A 16,793-nucleotide genomic window follows, 5' to 3' on the forward strand; every position below is an offset into this window, starting at 1 on the left:
CCACCGTTTTTCGCTGAGCTGCAGTCACTGAACTGAGAGGCTAAGCTTTCAAATTTCTCCTCTCCAGACTTGATCTGTTCGATGTACTCTGAGTGGAAAACAGGGGACAACACATGTAAAAGCATCCAAATAAATAAAATGATTCCAAATGTTTTTATTCATTCCAAAATGTGTATTTCTTGCTTCTAAATTTAATGATTCTGGCTAAAACACACAATGTAATTTTCTAATAATATTCAAAATTTTCATAAGAAAAGAAATTATTTTCTGCTTCCAAACATGTCCATGTCCCATGGAGTATTCCTACACGATGATTGGTCAGGGCTCCTTTGTGTCAGACAGGTGCCAGACAGACAGATGACTTCACTCGTCACTCATCAGTGTTACCATGGTAATGAGGTAATGATTTTTGTGTTAAACCCCTTTCTCACTGGCCGAAAAACCCGTTTAACTCAAAAAAATTAAATAAATAAATCAGCTTTTAGTTGCAGTAGGAACAGCTCCTGACGGGTGTCTACCCAGGTTAAATGACCCACGTTAAAACCTCCTCAGCTCTGATTGGCATGCTGTAAAAACATTTGACCCGCTAAATGACGTGACACCACTGAACACAACGTATGGATGTTTGCACACTGCGTCAGCCACGTCAGATCTAACAAACCGAAACAACTCGGTTGACATTCGATAAACATGGAGCAGCACTAGTAAGAGGGATTTGGACAGACAAAAGAGCAAAACAATAAAGCACACTTATTATGCCCTGGCTTCCTTACATGTTGCTGTCCATTGTTTACTTCTTTGATTTCTGTCACACTGGTGACATCAGTAATGCTAAACCAGCGCGACGCTGACACCAGACATGCAGCTGTGGGGGGACACAGGCCACTCAGCTGCCAGCAAGGGGTTAGACCCAGCTTTTTTTGCAACTGGAAAAGTGAGCCAAGTGTTAGCAGGTCTATCCATGTTTTTTAAGCCCGTGTTAACGTGGTATTTTCAGTGGGAGAGAGGCTTTAGTGTGAGCAGCTGAGGGACAATGAAATCAACAACTTCCTAAAGTTAAAGCTGAACAGAGGGAAGCATATTTGGATTTGAAATTCCCAGATAGCTGGCTGAGTTCACTATGAAGGCCTACACAGCACTTCAAGCAATTTGGATTATTTGCTACTCAACTCGTTCTTTTAGACTCTGGGAGCCTTATTTCGAAATAAGTTGTAAACTTTACTTTAACTGAAAATAGGACGTCAAACTACAGGGGAAAAATCTGGTTCTTTTTTGTCCTTAAAGCCAAGAAGCTTCTGATGCAGTTTCTTTGTCCTGAATTGCTTAATAAAAATCAATGCAACAGTTCTTGCCTACAACTGGTTGTGTCTGTGTATAGTTTTCCTGAGTCCAAATGGGTTTAAAAGGCCCAGGTCTTTTAAATTTTCTTGTAAATCACCTTTTAATTCTTTGCTTCACTGTCTCCTCAAAGATGTGGCTACTTCGGTCACTTGTACACCTTATCTTGCAGCCTTTTTCCTTCCACTCGACTCTCTATTAATGGATTTAGAAAAAGCACTCCATGGACTTCCCGCTTCCTTATAAATTAGCTTCTTTTGACAGACTACTTATGCAGAGTACCATTGGTTTCTGCTGGATTAGTGTCAAGTCATCATGATTTTATAGGCCAGTGATCTTCGATCCTGTTTCTCGGGATGCTCTGTCCCACATATTTAAAGCTTTCCCCGCTTTCATATACGAATTTGAATAAAAGTGTGATTGTGCAAATGGAAATCCCGCTATTGTCCCACGATGGGGAAAGTCACTCTCTGCATTTTAACCCATCCCCTTGGAGAGCAGTGGGCTTCCATTGCGGTAGTTAAGGTTCTTGCTCAGGAAGCCAGAATGGAGGCTGAGGGGATCAAAGCTGGTACTTGAAACCTTCTCAGAGCAGAAGCTCACTGCTCTAACCATTTTGCCAACACTCCGCATCAGATAACAAATGTCTGAAGCCCTTGATGGCCGCTGTGGGACATGATTAAAAACCACTAATCTAGGTTATAATTAACAGAATTCCATAGTTTACTTTTTTTTGTTTTAATCTCTTATGTAAAAAAATTATGTTTTACATGTTTAATTATTCCTACTTACTCTGAATGAGGTCCAAGGCTTCATCTTTGGTACGTGTGATATTTTGCTCTCGCCAGGAAGACGGACGACGTGACTGATTATGTTTCACCAACAGATGAGAGCAGCGTACCTGCATGGGGAAAAAAAAAGACATAACGCATGAATAGACCAAAAATAAATCTAGAATAAAAACTTTAGAATGGTTATTGATAAGAGAGCATAAAAGGCACAGTAGCACAATTTTCTACCAGAGGTCTAAACATATAACTGTTGAAATTGTATTTACTAATATTAATCTTTCTTTTAAGGACTAGTCAGAGTAGAATTATACAATACAGGCTTCCGTCTGAGTGTTTTTATCCTGTTATGAACAAATAAGTTGGTCATAACATACCAAACAATTTTTTTTTAATTAAAACACTTCTAAGTGGGTTCTATTTGGTAGAAGTGACAAATGATGCACTACCAATAGTGTATGCAAGTGTGTCCCAGTACTGAAAAACAACACAGCTCTGTTGGTTTGGTATCCTTCATCCTTTTACATTAGAGACTGAAAACGTACAATATTGTGTTTGAAAACTGGCTTGAAACAATTAATCAGATTAATCGTGATTAATCGATTATTGAAATAATTGTCAACTAATCCAGCAAGCGATTAATCGTTAACTGGAGTATAGAGACTCTAAAACAGCTTTAGCTGACAGAGCGACCCACTTTATCCTATGCTTCTATTTTTATCCTGTCAATATTCTCTATCCAGAACTCCTCAAGTTGAAATATTGGAGTTTCACCAGAGTGAGTTCATAGAACTGCAGCTCAGAGTGATATTGCATGGAGGCTGTAGAGGACTGGTGCATCCAGGAGACTGGATGAAAATCTGTATAAAATCTTCTTTAAGGAACATTTGGCTGTCCGGTTATTAATCGATTAATCAAAAAAATGATTGACAGATTAATCTATTATCGAAATAATCATTAGTTGTAGCCCTAGTTGTTGCTCTAACACCAAAATTTCCCCAATGTGGGACAACAAAGGGATTTTCTATTCTAGTTTTCAGCATTCTGTAAAACAAATTTAAAAAGGGACCCCAGAACAACAGAGAGGGAGAACTCCCTGCTATCACTACATGCTGCTGGTTGACAACATTAAAACTTCTCATTACTCTACAATTGGGAAAGAAAATCTCAAGACAAAACGTCACATCAGTGTGACATGTCATTAAAAAAAATAAAATAAAATCTGTTTTAGTATCAAGCCGACAAATTCATTTAGTTTCATAATGTTCTAAAATAGGAGAAGGTGGATAAAACAGAAACGATGGGAGATTCAGTAGGATTAGCTTTTTCATTAAATAAAAAAAGTATAAGCAGATATAGCCAATGCTTGTTTATAGTCAAATTACACAGGGAAAAAAAACTTCAGTCAATGTAATGTTTAGATTTTCATAGATCATATTGTGCCCAAATAAGAGAATAAAGCACGGCTACATTCCCTTTAAATTATGTTGATACTTATGAGCTGTTTTTTATATTGAATTCAAATTATTATTTTGTATATTTTGTATTTAATGTACTGTATGTACATAATTTATCAGGTTGAAGGAATAAAGACATAAGGGAGTCTATCTAAATTTATCAAATTGGTATGGACTCTTAAGCCTGTTGTTCGAATGGTGTTGGCAGTAAGAAGGAAACAGGACAAGGAAGCAGGCTGTTTCCTCTCAGTCGTTCATTCAGCAGGGACCTCCATAGATTTTCATCGCTGCTTAGGAGCTTTACGGATTGCCACGATTATCTACATGACACGATGTATAGGCAGAGCCTCAATAAACATAGTTTAGCAACAAAAATAAACATTTTTTGCAGTTCTTTTTTTAGAGAGCTTTAGTCTCAATTTGACCAACATCTTCCATGTGCGTTTCAATCTGGTAATGACAACCATAAGGCTAACCTGATTTGACACATCTTAATGATAGCATTTTTAACTGTTAAAGCAACAAAAGGTGAAGGAAGAGGAGCTAGGAGCACATACTAGAAGGTACAATCTGCAGAATATGGACTGAGGAAAGTTTTAGTTCTTTCCTACTTTCTTAATCCACTCAAGTAGCGGAGTTTAGGGATAGCTGGGCGTCTTTTCTGTTCTGTCATAGTGTCACTACTTCAGAACATGCAACATTACATCTCTCAGCTGACAGGCCTCTAGTGATTATTTTCTGTAAGGATGCACATACATTCCCAGGGATTAAAGAAAAAAAAATTCCTGAACCTGAACTTTTTCCAACACAGCCAAGAAACTCATATATGTGCGTTTATTTTCAAGCCATGCCAGGAGAGTGTGGGGGCATGGGATCAGAGACTAAATTTGACTTTAAAAAATCCCTTACCAAAAACGGCCAGAAGATGGCAAAAGTGCATTTATATCTAGTCTGAAAGAGAGGTCGTGTTCGGCGAGGAAAGCACAAAACCTTATTTTTAACTCGCATACACGGTCAGTTATTGACGCTGGTACATCAGCTGTTGCCATAGCTCCCGGGAAACGTGGAGTGTGCGTGGAACAGCAGCTTGATGACCAGGGTCTAATTCAGTTCGCGTAGCACCTTTTTGCCGCTGGATGCGTAAATAAGCTTCCTGGAGCACAACCTGCCGCAGTTCATGAACTGCATTGTGCCCACTCCATGCAATTCCATTCTCTCTATCATTCTTCTCTCCAAACACAAAGTTTCATTTATTTATTTTTTGACTTTTAACACGTATCTCCATTGAATGGAGGCATAAACGCCGCAAGGTGACTTTCCATGTAGAACTTCAGCACTGTAACAATCTATCTAGTGACTTGAGGAAGAAACGAGAGGAGGAGGTACACGTCTTTCTAAGACCCACCCCCTTCTTCTTCTGATTGGCTAATACTGTTAGTTTCAGAGAGCTCCTCTGGTACCATTGGCTGACAAACGCAAGGGGGTTTTCGATTGTCTTTTTAAAATGTATGTACCGTCAATTTATATATGAGTGAATTTTTTTTTACCCATGGGCAATCGCCACGAGCCGGAAATCCAGCCTAGGGCCGCAATACTTTCATCCATGCATTCGTAACACATGCCTGCTTCATACCAAATCCCTTCTTTGTAGAGCATTTTAAAAACAGCAAGGCTGAGCACAGTGAGACAATTGGAGGCCACTCAATAAGAGGCACAGAACAACAAGAGCAATGAGTAAAATCACAAATGAGCACTTGCCTAAAACAGTAGAATCATTAAGGTTGTAATATATTTATCATCAGTCCTATTGGGTTGTCACCAAATTAGATATATATTTGATGTTTTTTTTACTTAAATTTTTAATTAAAATTCATATAGTGAGAATTAAAATGATTTCAGCTCAACCTTTTCTGGTTCTCCACGGCCGTCTCCCACTGGGCGTTCCCACTGGCTGGCATTGGTGATGTGATTAAAGTAATACACTTTGCCTGGAAGAGTAAACACAGTCATAAAGATATAGTTTTTCAGTCATTTTTATCGGTAACTTAAACTGGAGATCAACCAATATCCAACATTTTTTTTAATTTGTCAAATTTAGTGCCAAAAATAAAATCGGATTAGTAAATTATTAAAATAATTGTCAACTAATTTAGTCAGAAAAAAGAAGAGCCCATTTCATAAACATCTGTCCTTACTGGCAGATTAAAACCTGCATTTTAGCTTGACCTTTCACACCTGCAATGACTGTCTTTCTCTAAGTAATCCGATTTCAGTCACCTACCAATAACAGAATTCTGGTTACATTGCACCTTTGATATGTTTAGAATTTCGATCTGACACAGAAAGAAAACCATCTATGATGTGTTTCTATGATTTATTCATAGCAAGAAGTGGTCATCTATATACTTTGGTTTGATCTCGGGACAATCGAAAATAAAAAAATACCACACAAAAGTAAGGACAAGGCATCGTGAAACTTTCCTACCAGGTATCCCTTTCTTATTTTTCTTATGTTTGATTATTTAATTTGGGTCTCTGGCGCTTAAACGTGAGCCCCTGAACGGAATGACGTCATGCGTGGCCCTGCAGCACTAGACCTGAATGAATTAGCTTCTAAAACACAAAACATCCCAAGAGTTCAGTTCTATCTATATTAAAAACTTAACTGGTGGTTGACATTTCCACTATGCTTTTTAGCTAATCATTGTGGAATAAAGGGTTTTTTCTAATTTGATTAATGAATGCACCACGATGCACATGCAGCTAGCTAACTACCCAAGCCTACTTGCATACAAGCTCTAAGGCTTTTGGCTATGTAGTTTAACTTCAGATTATGGTTTATTACCTGAACTACGGCTCATTCTTTTCTCCCATCCGGACGGTAAATTCTCTTCGTCTGCCATGTTTGTTTTAGCTACGTTTTCAAATTTGAATTCAATGTTGCAGAGACGCAAGGCAGGAGTTTCAGCGCAGAAAACGACAGTTGGCAACTTGTTTTCGACACACGTTGTTTTCAGTACATGTCCCGCCCTAGGTTTGGCTTCCTTTCTTTTCATTGGTTAGTTATCTCTGTCAATAAAAATGTTACTTGATTTCATTGGTCCAGAGGTGAAAACGTCATTAAATCTGCTTTACGGCAAAAGCCTGACGGGAGCGTTCCAGAAAATACCAGCTACGGAGGAATATTTTTCATTCTTTTGCAACTTTCAAGGTATGTTTGAATTACTTAACTCTCAAATTAATAAACATGTGCTTAAGTGATTTTGGTTAGTATATCATACATTGGGTGTTTATTTTGTTATTATGGAATGCTGTTCGTTAATAGATTTAGTGTCGCTGTTGTTAGCCTGTGAGCTAACTTACACAGTTTCTGTGTTTTATTTAGAGATTTTCCGGAAAAATCTATGTTTTATTTAGCCTCAAGTGTGTAATGAAATTACTTTGTGTTAAACGTTGGCCTAACTAAGTCACCAATTCTTCATTTGACAGAGGCGAAAAATGATCGAGGTGGTTTGCAACGATCGACTTGGCAAGAAAGTCCGAGTTAAATGCAAGTATCCTTCTATGGCAGCGCATTGTAAGCGTGAATTAAAATGCAAGTTATATTTTTTGTCTGCCTCAGTCAGAAATTATTTGTTTATGATGTTATAGGATGTCCATCTGTTTTTCTCACTCTGCGCGACATTATTGTTTATATTTTCCAGCCCCCATTGTTAGTTTGTGTATTTTTGGAGGGCCTATGAACAATAGATTACCATTTCAATACATTTGACCAGGTAACTGATTGCAGTTAATATTGAGAGATGCATCATCACACCAATTTAATTCTATGAATTTAATTCATGCATACCTTCTGGCCAATATTAGCCTCGTATTGGTAGTAAGTGACATGTTTTCTGTGTATGGTTACCCAGCATAAAATCACTAACATTATAGTAGCATGTCTTCTTGAATAAGTGGTGATATTTGATAGGGACTTCTCACTTTTAAAACATCAACAAGGGAAAGAAGAAAAAACAAACAGAAGCACTGATTTGGTAGTACTTGTACTAAAAAATAATAGAGACAGTGAATGCATAATATATAATGAGCAAACGACCCGCTCATCAGTTTCAATTGGCATGTTTCCAAGCAATACAAGGCCTTTTCTATATAAAGCCTCAAACTCATGTGAATCCAGACATTTTGAATTGAGAAAGCTTCCTGGAGGGGAAGCGAAACGTCTTCAAACCTGGGAAAGTCCAGTGGATTGTTTTTAAACTTTTACGGAAAAAATATATAATGACAGTGATGTATGCTTGTTATAACAGTATAAATTACTTCTAGCAACAATATCTACTGTTTGTTCTTTAGTCACCTGACATTCAGTTGCTTCTGATGCAAAATTGTTTGTATATCATAAAGAAGACCCATTTAAACTTAGACTGGAGGTTTGTCTCTTCAATTTTGGTTTAAAACAAGTTAAGAATAACGATACTTAAGCCAAGTTAAGAATAACGATAATTAAGCCTAATGTTATTCAAGTCAAGTTTGACATATAGAGCTCTAAACTACTTGGAGATCATTCTTTTTCAAGAAAACACTAAACTAAATGCAAATACATGTGAATACAACTAGGATTGAAACAATTAATTGGATTAATTGTGATTAATTGATTTAAATAAACGTCAAATAATTCATTAATCTATTGATCATTAAATGGAGTAAAGAGATCCAAAACATGGCTTTAGCTGACAGAGCAACTCACTAAAAGCAGAAATTATAAAACTGTATAAATTATATAAACATATTACATTTAAGATAAAAAAAAACATTTCATCCATTATTATGTTCTATTAAGAACTCCTTAAGTGAAAATGTTTTAGTTTCACTTGGTCTAAATACTGTAAATGAATCTTCATTTAGGAACCTTTTGTCAGAGGTGTAGGTTAATGTAATTGTATTATTACTTCAGTGCTATTTGAATGAACCCAAAACACGTTTTAAAGTTGCACCAGGCTTGATGATGTATTTATCTTTGTTAAATTTCTCATAAGGTGCCCAAAAGTTTGAGCATTAGAGAGGGTGACGGGAACACTGGAATACTCGATTTGAGAAAAGGTTTGGAATTTAATTTTTAACACCTATTGATACTATCACTAATTTTAATTTATCTTGAAGCCCTATATTGGATGTTAAAAGAAGATTCATAATAGATTAATTTTACATAATGTTGTTTTCACCAGTCTAACTTGTTAAAGTTGAATTGAAATTTGTAGCACCAAAAATATGCCTGAGACATTAAACACTTCATCATAGCTTTCAATCATTGAACCAATAAGACTTCATTTTTTAGATCATAATCAGTTCCTAGCATTGATATATATATATATTTTTTTTTTAGAATGAATAATTTAACCTAATCAAACTTGGATCTGTATATCAGGGTTTTGTTGGCTCATAGAAGCATCTTGTGTAGAAGTGCTTCTGTGCTGCTCCTTAATTCCCATACTCAGCTCAGAGGACACCATCGGAGATCTGAAGAAGCTAATTGCGGCTCAGACAGGAACACGGTATGACAAGATTGTTTTGAAAAAATGGTAAGCTACCCACTCGAAACACTTCATCTTACTTCGTCTCATGTTTGCTGCAAGAAAAAAAAAAAAAAATAATTTATTTTTCTTTTTAAAGGTATACCATATTCAAGGACCATGTGACTCTTGGAGACTGTATCCTTTAACTGTTTTTGGCTGTTAGTAGCTGATTAGACAACCATTTTACCTTATTAACAGATTCAAACAACTGTGGGGACCATGTTGATCAAAATTGAATCCGAATATGTTGGATTGTTCTGGCCAGATATCCTAGCCATTTCTATCCTACCATTTAAAAAAAAAAAAAAAAAAATTATCATCAGGGCCCACTGCTCTTCATGTTATAAGTGTTTCCCTGCCTCCGCTCACCTGAACTGAATGAAAAGGTGATCAACAGGCTTTTTGCAGTATTGATGGCTGCTAAGGAGGTAATGCGATCATTTGAAACCTCTTAAATATTAAAGACAGTGGGACCTGAGGACCAGGGTTAAGGAAGGTCCTGTGCTAGAAGGTGGATAAAACAGAAATGGTCTTAATGTCTCTCCACCTTACCAGACCTGAACACTCTTAACACCTCACGCATGGCAGGATTATCTCGTAAGATTATCATTAGAGGCTTCCCAACAATTGAGGCTTCTTAGAAGGGAATGATTAAGGGAAAATCAGCACAATAATCTGGTAATGTGAAACAGACTTTAATTAACTGTAGATAATTCGCTATTGGAAAGGTGCTGGTTAAATATTGAAATGAAGGTTTTGGAGTTTATTTTATAAATGAATGCTTTTAATTAAAATCTAGATTGGGTGGGTTCAAAGAGCAATATATTTTTTACATTAGCCCTAGTTGGTTTAAATTGCCCTCTTCCCTTATTAAATACAGTCAGCATTTGAAAACAGCATTTTGTGTTAATTAGTCTATGTTTTTCTGAATATTTTTTTTTTCTATGAACCATTAAAAGCCAAAAATCAAAAATGTTTGAGATGGGCCCTATATATATCGATAGGTATTTTATACTTGTGCAGTTACAATGGGACTGTTTTTCTTAACTGCTGCTTCTTCAGATGAAATCCACGATGGAATGAACCTGGAGTTGTATTACCAGTAGATGTGAAGGATGAGGACCACATGCTTGTACACAATGCAGCTGAAAGGGGGCGCCATCTACAACGGGAAAACACAATGTCCTATATGTCTGAGTGTAATCCCTTCAGTGAAAGATATGTTGTTCCCATCACGTTTCATTTGTTTTGATATTTTGTAAATAAATGTGGTTTATACTCAACAAAAAATGCTTGAATTGAAATGTTTGTGTCACTCTTCCTAATCCAGTGTTTCTTTTATTTAAATTAACATTTCATTTCAATGATGAAAATTAATGGTAAAGGAAAATATGGCTTTAACTTTTTCTAAGTGTTCAAAAATGCAAAGTTAAACAAATAGAGGTCTTAATCAACAGGGTTCTTCTGTATTACTTTGTATTAATCAACAGTATAAAGGAGAAGGACATTCACTTTCTAAATAACTGCTCTAATGTTGGTTTATATTTAGTTATCTTTGTTTTTAACTCAAACAAATATATATTTTTAGATGTTTTAGTTGTTTGATTTAAATGTTCAATGGAAAATACTAATTTAAATATAAAGGTCGGCCTCACAGTTTATTTTAGCTTAACTCTAGATAAGGTTTTAAAACTGTTCAGAGATGAAACTGCGTCTGATTCCAAACCATGTCCAGGCTTACGTCATCCAAGATTTCACAGACTGATATATATATTACTGTGATTTAAGATCTGCATGTAAGTTCTTCTAATGTAAGTTAATCAAGTACAGATTTTTCTTACTGCAGAATCTAAAGTTGACTTTATTTACATTTGTCAAAATGCAAAATATTGCTGTGAAGTATTGCTCTACGACACTGCTGACTCAACACAACTTCAGGATCTAATATTGTGGTAAGCAGATAACATAAACCAAATTACACAGTTGGTGTTGCATCATGCCATCATAGAGCAGCAGAATAATCGAAAAATTCAAGTCTATTATAGGTTGTAGTTTCAACAAAAACATTTTGAAAGTATGAGGCTTGATCTCCATTAAAGATGGATGTCAAAGGTGTGCTACAGGTTATTACTGTTATGAAATAAAGCTGCTATTACCATCAATTTGCTAAACAGCACTTTACAACTGTATTTCTTTTATTTCATCCAGGTTCTTTGTTTTCTTGGTTTTTCCTTTGTGTTCATCCTTCCATCCAGCCCAGAGATTTATTTTTTCCTTTGTCATTTTTCTCACATTTTCTCACATTCTTTCCTGCTTTCAGTTTTTCATGAGAAACATCCATACACTTGTCCTAAATTGATGATGTACATGTAATATACATTTATTTACTTCTTACATGTCTGATAATGCATGATGTGTGTGTGTATATATATATATATATATATATATATATATATATATATGTGTATATATATATATATATACACACACACACATATATAGGGGTGAAATGTTTGAGTAGCTTTTTTTCCCCTGTCAATATAAAATGCAATATATTTCAGCACATGACTTTTTTGAGAAGTACAACAAACACTACAAAAAGAATTACTTAATTGACATTTCACAGTGAACTACTTTCTATTTTCTTACGTTAGACACAATGTCAATATCTAATTTAGTCATTATCTTCGAGTCAGTCCAAGATAGCCAGACTAATGTTACCTTATATACTATACTATAGGATATATTGGCGTGTATGTTGATTTTATTGGTTAGTACAACCACTGACTGTGAAACTACCTGTGGTACGTCTTCCCACAGCCGACAAACTGTGCGTTTTTGCAGCCAAATGCTACAGATGTAGGCATTTTTACTGCGTGTTTCCGTGGGAGTGGGGAGTAGCAGCATTGCAGACAATCAGCAATCCAGCGAATAGAGATCAGTGGGTGTAAACCTCAACCTCATGAAGTGAGGTGAAGAGAACCAGTTTTTTTTTTCTTTTTTGCCAATTTTCAATTATATAAAAAATGGAAATGTACCTAATGGTTTATACTTAGGGTTGGTCTGTAACTACATGACAGCTTTTAGATGTAATAGCAATGTGTAAAGCATCAAGGAGAGTGAAACATTTTGCAAAGTGCTATGAACTTTAAAACTTGTATTCCACCCATAACCGACCTACAACCAAATACCTAAAGCTACTATTACATAATATATATCCCTTAATACTCTAGTGATGCTAAATAACATTTGTTAAAACCTGTATACATTGATTGTCAAGGTAGGGTTGTACAAAATTTAAACGTAATGAATAAGACAGGTCAGGCCAGCTGAACAAAGTTTTTATTCACATCACTTGACACCCAGCAGCAGAACTACATTTCCTTTCACTCACACAACATCACACTCATGCAGAGGCCTTAATGCAGTCGCTCACAAAGATCCTTTCACATTCAGATCGGGTTGACACATCTCATATAGGTGGAAGTCAGCAGTAATCAGAGTAATCCTCCTCCACATAGTTGGATGGAAATAACCCCACCTGCAAGAAGAGGAAAACACAGGTAAAACTAAATGTCTTAGGACTTTTTCTGTCATGTGTGGATATCCTGTTAATCTCACCCGGCCATAGACTTCTCCCTTCCACCAGCCGCTGTGGCCCTTCTTGGAGAGGATCTTTATGGTGTCCCCCTCTCGCAGGGACAGCTCAGAGCGGTCCCTGGCTGAGAAGTCATATCTGGCCCTCGCTAAGCCAAAGCTCCTTATGCTGCCTCCTGGAGACAGAGCTCACCATTTAGTGTCAGGATGCTTTAAAATACATTAAAATGAAAAATAAAAAAGTTTAAAACACCTAAAATGTTGAACTTTGGGACTAAGAAATATTGTTCTTTCATTCTACTAAACTCTAATATGTTGATTTATTTAAACAAATAATATTGTAAATGTGAAACTCAAGTATGGATTATCTGTACATAGAGGTGTGTATAACAACCAAAAGGAAAACTTTATATGGCTAGTTTATTACAAGGATTTGAACAAACAATAAATTGCATCCATACCTATTAAGGCTGCAAAACTGTAATGCAATGTTGCATTCACTTTTATTCATTAAGCAAATATATTCCAAAGATGAGAAACACAGGTATAGCTTTCTGAGTTTTTTTCTTATAACTGGAATCAGTCCACCTTTGGATAATCTCTAATCCAAAACATACCAATTTAGATTAGCAACCATAACATTATTTTTTAAGTTTAGCACTTTTTAAGTTTAATACTTAAAAAACCAACTCATTGTAAGATTGTAAAGCAAAGTCTATTTAAATGTAATTAACTGGAAATGGACTGAAAACATCTAATTTTGACAGAATTTGACAGCTGTGGTCTTTGCTCTCTTCGTCGAATTAGCATAAAACTGTAAACATGAATAGTTCCTGAAAATACCTGCCTGCACTTTATTGCGATCACAGGAAGGCTTCTGTACCTGCGACTGTGTTTGCTGTGTTGTTAGATGAATTGCTTTGCTCCGGCTGCTTATAAGGGATGCGCAGCGTTGTGTCCACGTCCTTGAAGTATTCTTTCAGAGAATTCTTCTGGTAGAACTCAACCATTTCCTAATAAAGATGGTAAAAAGAAAAGCTGAATAGTGTATAAAATAGTTAATAAAAAGAGACATCATGCATTTTGGTATTTTCAACATCATGCATGTTGGAAATCCCAAGCATAGGAACGGCTCTCCTGCTTAAAACTCACAATTAAACCTCTAAATGCCTTCTTGTCATTGATGCGGTACAGGCCCTCACAGGAGGTGATTTTGATGTGTCTGATGTCCATGTTAAACCTGGAGAACACCAGATGGATCGTTAGTTTTAATGAGAAAGAGGAGAACATTAATCAGAATCATTAATCATTTCACAGAAGCTTCTCATGTTCACACATGAAAAAGCAGAAAAGGATTAAGTCACATATGGAAATTAAAATCTACAACAAAACAAAACAACGCTCTTTGGTTTAATGTTTAACATTTGGATAATCAACAGCAAATGGAAAGTTTATTGTTTCCATTCATTCTGAATCTACTTCTGCAAACGAGTCGCCTTTGTATGGCAATGATTTCCAGTCAAATGGAGCAGACAGCTGTTGCATGTGCAGATTTATTTCCTCGCAGCTGAGAAGTGACATCAAACAGTTCACACAGGCGGCTTATTTGTTTTTTACAACAGAGAGTAAACTAACGTTAACTGTTGGTCAAACATGTTGTGGCATCACTTATATGGAGAGATTCAACATAACAGGAAATAAAAGAGGGAAAATATTAACCAAGTGTATATTAAAAGGAAACCAAAGCTACATTTGCCTTTTGAAGACAACCTACATGTACAATTAAGAAGAATATATATTCTTTTTTAAGTAAGAATATGGCGTAGCATAAACCTTACTCTACCTGACAAAAGCCATGAAAACATGTTCTTACCCTGCAGCTTTCTCACATTTTGCATGTTACATCCATCAATAGTTTTGTAAAAAAAAAAAATGTATGGAACTAAGCATAACATGTCTGATTCTAGATGCCATAAAAGTGATGAAAACTACAGGTTTTCTATTTTTTGGCGCAAATAAAAATCTGAAATGTGTGAAGTGTATTCGTATTTAGCCTGGTTTAATCAGTACCTCATAGATCTGCATGTGCAGAGGCTGTAATTTCTGTTATTTCATTTAAGCTATCTAGTACTTTTTAAAAAGTGGAATTTAAAACATTTACACGAAAATAAACTTTTGGATTCTAGACAACATAGAAGGTGAAAATAAGGTTATACCATAAGGAAGTTAAATATGTTTTAATTTCCTTGTGGTATAAGTATAGTACATGTTTTTATTTTTGTTTTAACGTGTTACATGAATCCAATATTGATGAAATCTGCCTTCTTGTCACATCTTTTTAATAATTTCTGATGGCAAGTTGTATTTAACCAATTAATTCAATTCCAGTTATTAATCTAAACATGTAATTAAACCCTTTTTCACAATGACTGAGATGATAGCAAATTAAAAGTACAATTTTATTTTATTTTTTATCAAACATATAGTTAAAAAAGATTAATGAAGAAATGGGTATCCAAATTCAAAAAGGCAACTAAGTATATATATTAAAACTTTCTATGGAAATTCAGGATATATTTAAGACTACTTTAGTATACATTTTGAAGAATGTTATTCAAAATAGTCATAAGACTGGATGATTGTGTTGATGATGTACATTAAAATAGGTTTTCTATAAGTCTAGTCAGAAATTCTCAAATACGTTTAGTTTAAGTCTGGACTTGGAATCATTTTTTTTTTTTACTTGCTCATATCAACATATAATAAATATGCTTTGTGCTTGCATCTAAAATGTTCACTGTTGCTTTTGTTGTATGTTTAGCATTGTTGTTCTGTTGGAAGGTAAACCTCTGAGCATGTCTTTAATCTTATACCGATTCTAACAGGTTTTTTTTCAGGACTATCCTGCATTTAGCTCCATCCATCCTTTCATCACATTCTCTGTGTCTCCTAAAGAAACATGCTGCCAATGCTGAATGTTCCTGCATAGATGGCATTCAAGTGGAAAGTTTTAGTTTCCCTCCTCCTTTGTGTGTTGCATGTGAAAACCTTAACTTTGGTCTCATTTCAAAAGAACTACTTGTCACTTTCTTTCATCACTGTCTTTTCTCTTGCATAAGGAGAATCTCTCAGATTTGGATTATCGATCCCATAACTCCACTAATAAAATACGGTAAAAAATAAAATGAAAAATTCATGCCATAAAAAGGTTTCAGGTTTCATTGCTCTATTTCATTCCATGAAAACAACAAGTTGTTAATTACAAATTACTTTTGAAAGCTTTTAATTTGCCTAAATTTAAATCACAACTAAGAACAACCTGTGAGCCATGCTTGTACAGCAAGATAACAGAAATGTTTGTCTGCAGATAAGATTCTAAAGGTGTCTTACTTGATGCTGATTGCAAACTCTCCACCATCCTTTTGCCTCACAAGGAAAGTTCCATCAGATCGCGATATCAACAGGTTTTTGGCCGCAGTGCGGTCCATGTTTCCTGCAAACCTGTAAGCAAGATAAAATGTATAAAAAAAAGGAATTTAAGAAAGAAAAAACACAACTAACATAAAGAGCGATAACAGCAACAGGTAAAAGATAACTGCTATAAATGAAAAGATAGTAAAACAGAAAACATGCAGACATATTCTCATTGTCTGAGTCTTTGGTATAAGATAATAGATACAATCTTAAAATCAGTTCAAAAAGCTATAAAAAAAACTGAGGAGGAATTTGAGTGATAAATTAATCTCACTATCCTTTTCTCAAGTTTTGTCCCTTCTTTGAAGGTTGTAGTGTGTTTCTTAAGCAGCCCAATTTGTAGGAAATTACAATGATCTAATCTGGATTAAACAAGCACAGTGAAGAAAACAGCTCACAATGTTTATTTTTAAGCCTTTTTTTAAGTCTTAAACCCTACACTAATCTTCCTGTTCACTTCTAACATTCAGTTTTTTTTCATTAATCCTCTTGAGATAATTTCTTTTCCATTTAACTTTACCTTAAATAATTTTTTCTTCATTAAATTTTCTATATGGTTTTATTTT

At 35.3% G+C, this 16,793-nt stretch overlaps 3 protein-coding genes across 6 annotated transcripts in view; 1 reads left to right on the forward strand and 2 right to left on the reverse strand.

Moving 5' to 3' along the window:
• The window catches only part of pin1 (peptidylprolyl cis/trans isomerase, NIMA-interacting 1), a 17,452-nt gene extending 10,863 nt beyond the window's left edge, over window positions 1–6,589 (reverse strand). The window contains exons 1-4 of the mRNA XM_015400857.1: window positions 6,429–6,589; window positions 5,489–5,571; window positions 2,131–2,239; window positions 5–88 (exon numbers count right to left, since the gene is read on the reverse strand). Of these exons, the coding sequence (XP_015256343.1) occupies window positions 5–88; window positions 2,131–2,239; window positions 5,489–5,571; window positions 6,429–6,486 (334 nt within the window). The 5' untranslated portion in view covers window positions 6,487–6,589. The remainder of the gene's footprint in view (window positions 1–4; window positions 89–2,130; window positions 2,240–5,488; window positions 5,572–6,428) is intronic.
• Window positions 6,590–6,678: 89 nt separating this feature from the next.
• On the forward strand, window positions 6,679–10,463 carry ubl5 (ubiquitin like 5). Its single transcript, XM_015400850.1, has 5 exons — window positions 6,679–6,794; window positions 7,073–7,137; window positions 9,079–9,162; window positions 9,254–9,291; window positions 10,219–10,463. The coding sequence occupies exons 2-5, from the start codon at window positions 7,082–7,084 to the stop codon at window positions 10,260–10,262; spliced, it is 222 nt and encodes a 73-aa protein (XP_015256336.1). The 5' UTR covers window positions 6,679–6,794; window positions 7,073–7,081; the 3' UTR covers window positions 10,263–10,463.
• A 1,996-nt stretch (window positions 10,464–12,459) lies between these two features.
• vav1 (vav guanine nucleotide exchange factor 1) overlaps window positions 12,460–16,793 on the reverse strand; it is a 28,144-nt gene continuing 23,810 nt past the window's right edge. For 2 of the 4 annotated variants that reach the window (XM_015400854.1, XM_015400853.1), the window contains exons 25-29: window positions 16,144–16,254; window positions 13,906–13,993; window positions 13,637–13,766; window positions 12,778–12,929; window positions 12,460–12,697 (exon numbers count right to left, since the gene is read on the reverse strand). In XM_015400854.1, the coding sequence (XP_015256340.1) occupies window positions 12,644–12,697; window positions 12,778–12,929; window positions 13,637–13,766; window positions 13,906–13,993; window positions 16,144–16,254 (535 nt within the window). In that variant the 3' untranslated portion in view covers window positions 12,460–12,643. Of the gene's footprint in view, window positions 12,698–12,777; window positions 12,930–13,600; window positions 13,767–13,905; window positions 13,994–16,143; window positions 16,255–16,793 lie in introns of those variants that run through there. The other 2 variants (XM_015400852.1, XM_015400855.1) reach the window with 2 other exon arrangements.

Source organism: Cyprinodon variegatus, unplaced genomic scaffold (genome assembly GCF_000732505.1).
Source record: "Cyprinodon variegatus isolate N-32 unplaced genomic scaffold, C_variegatus-1.0 Scaffold1155, whole genome shotgun sequence".
In the NCBI taxonomy this organism is placed as follows: Eukaryota; Metazoa; Chordata; class Actinopteri; order Cyprinodontiformes; family Cyprinodontidae; genus Cyprinodon; species Cyprinodon variegatus.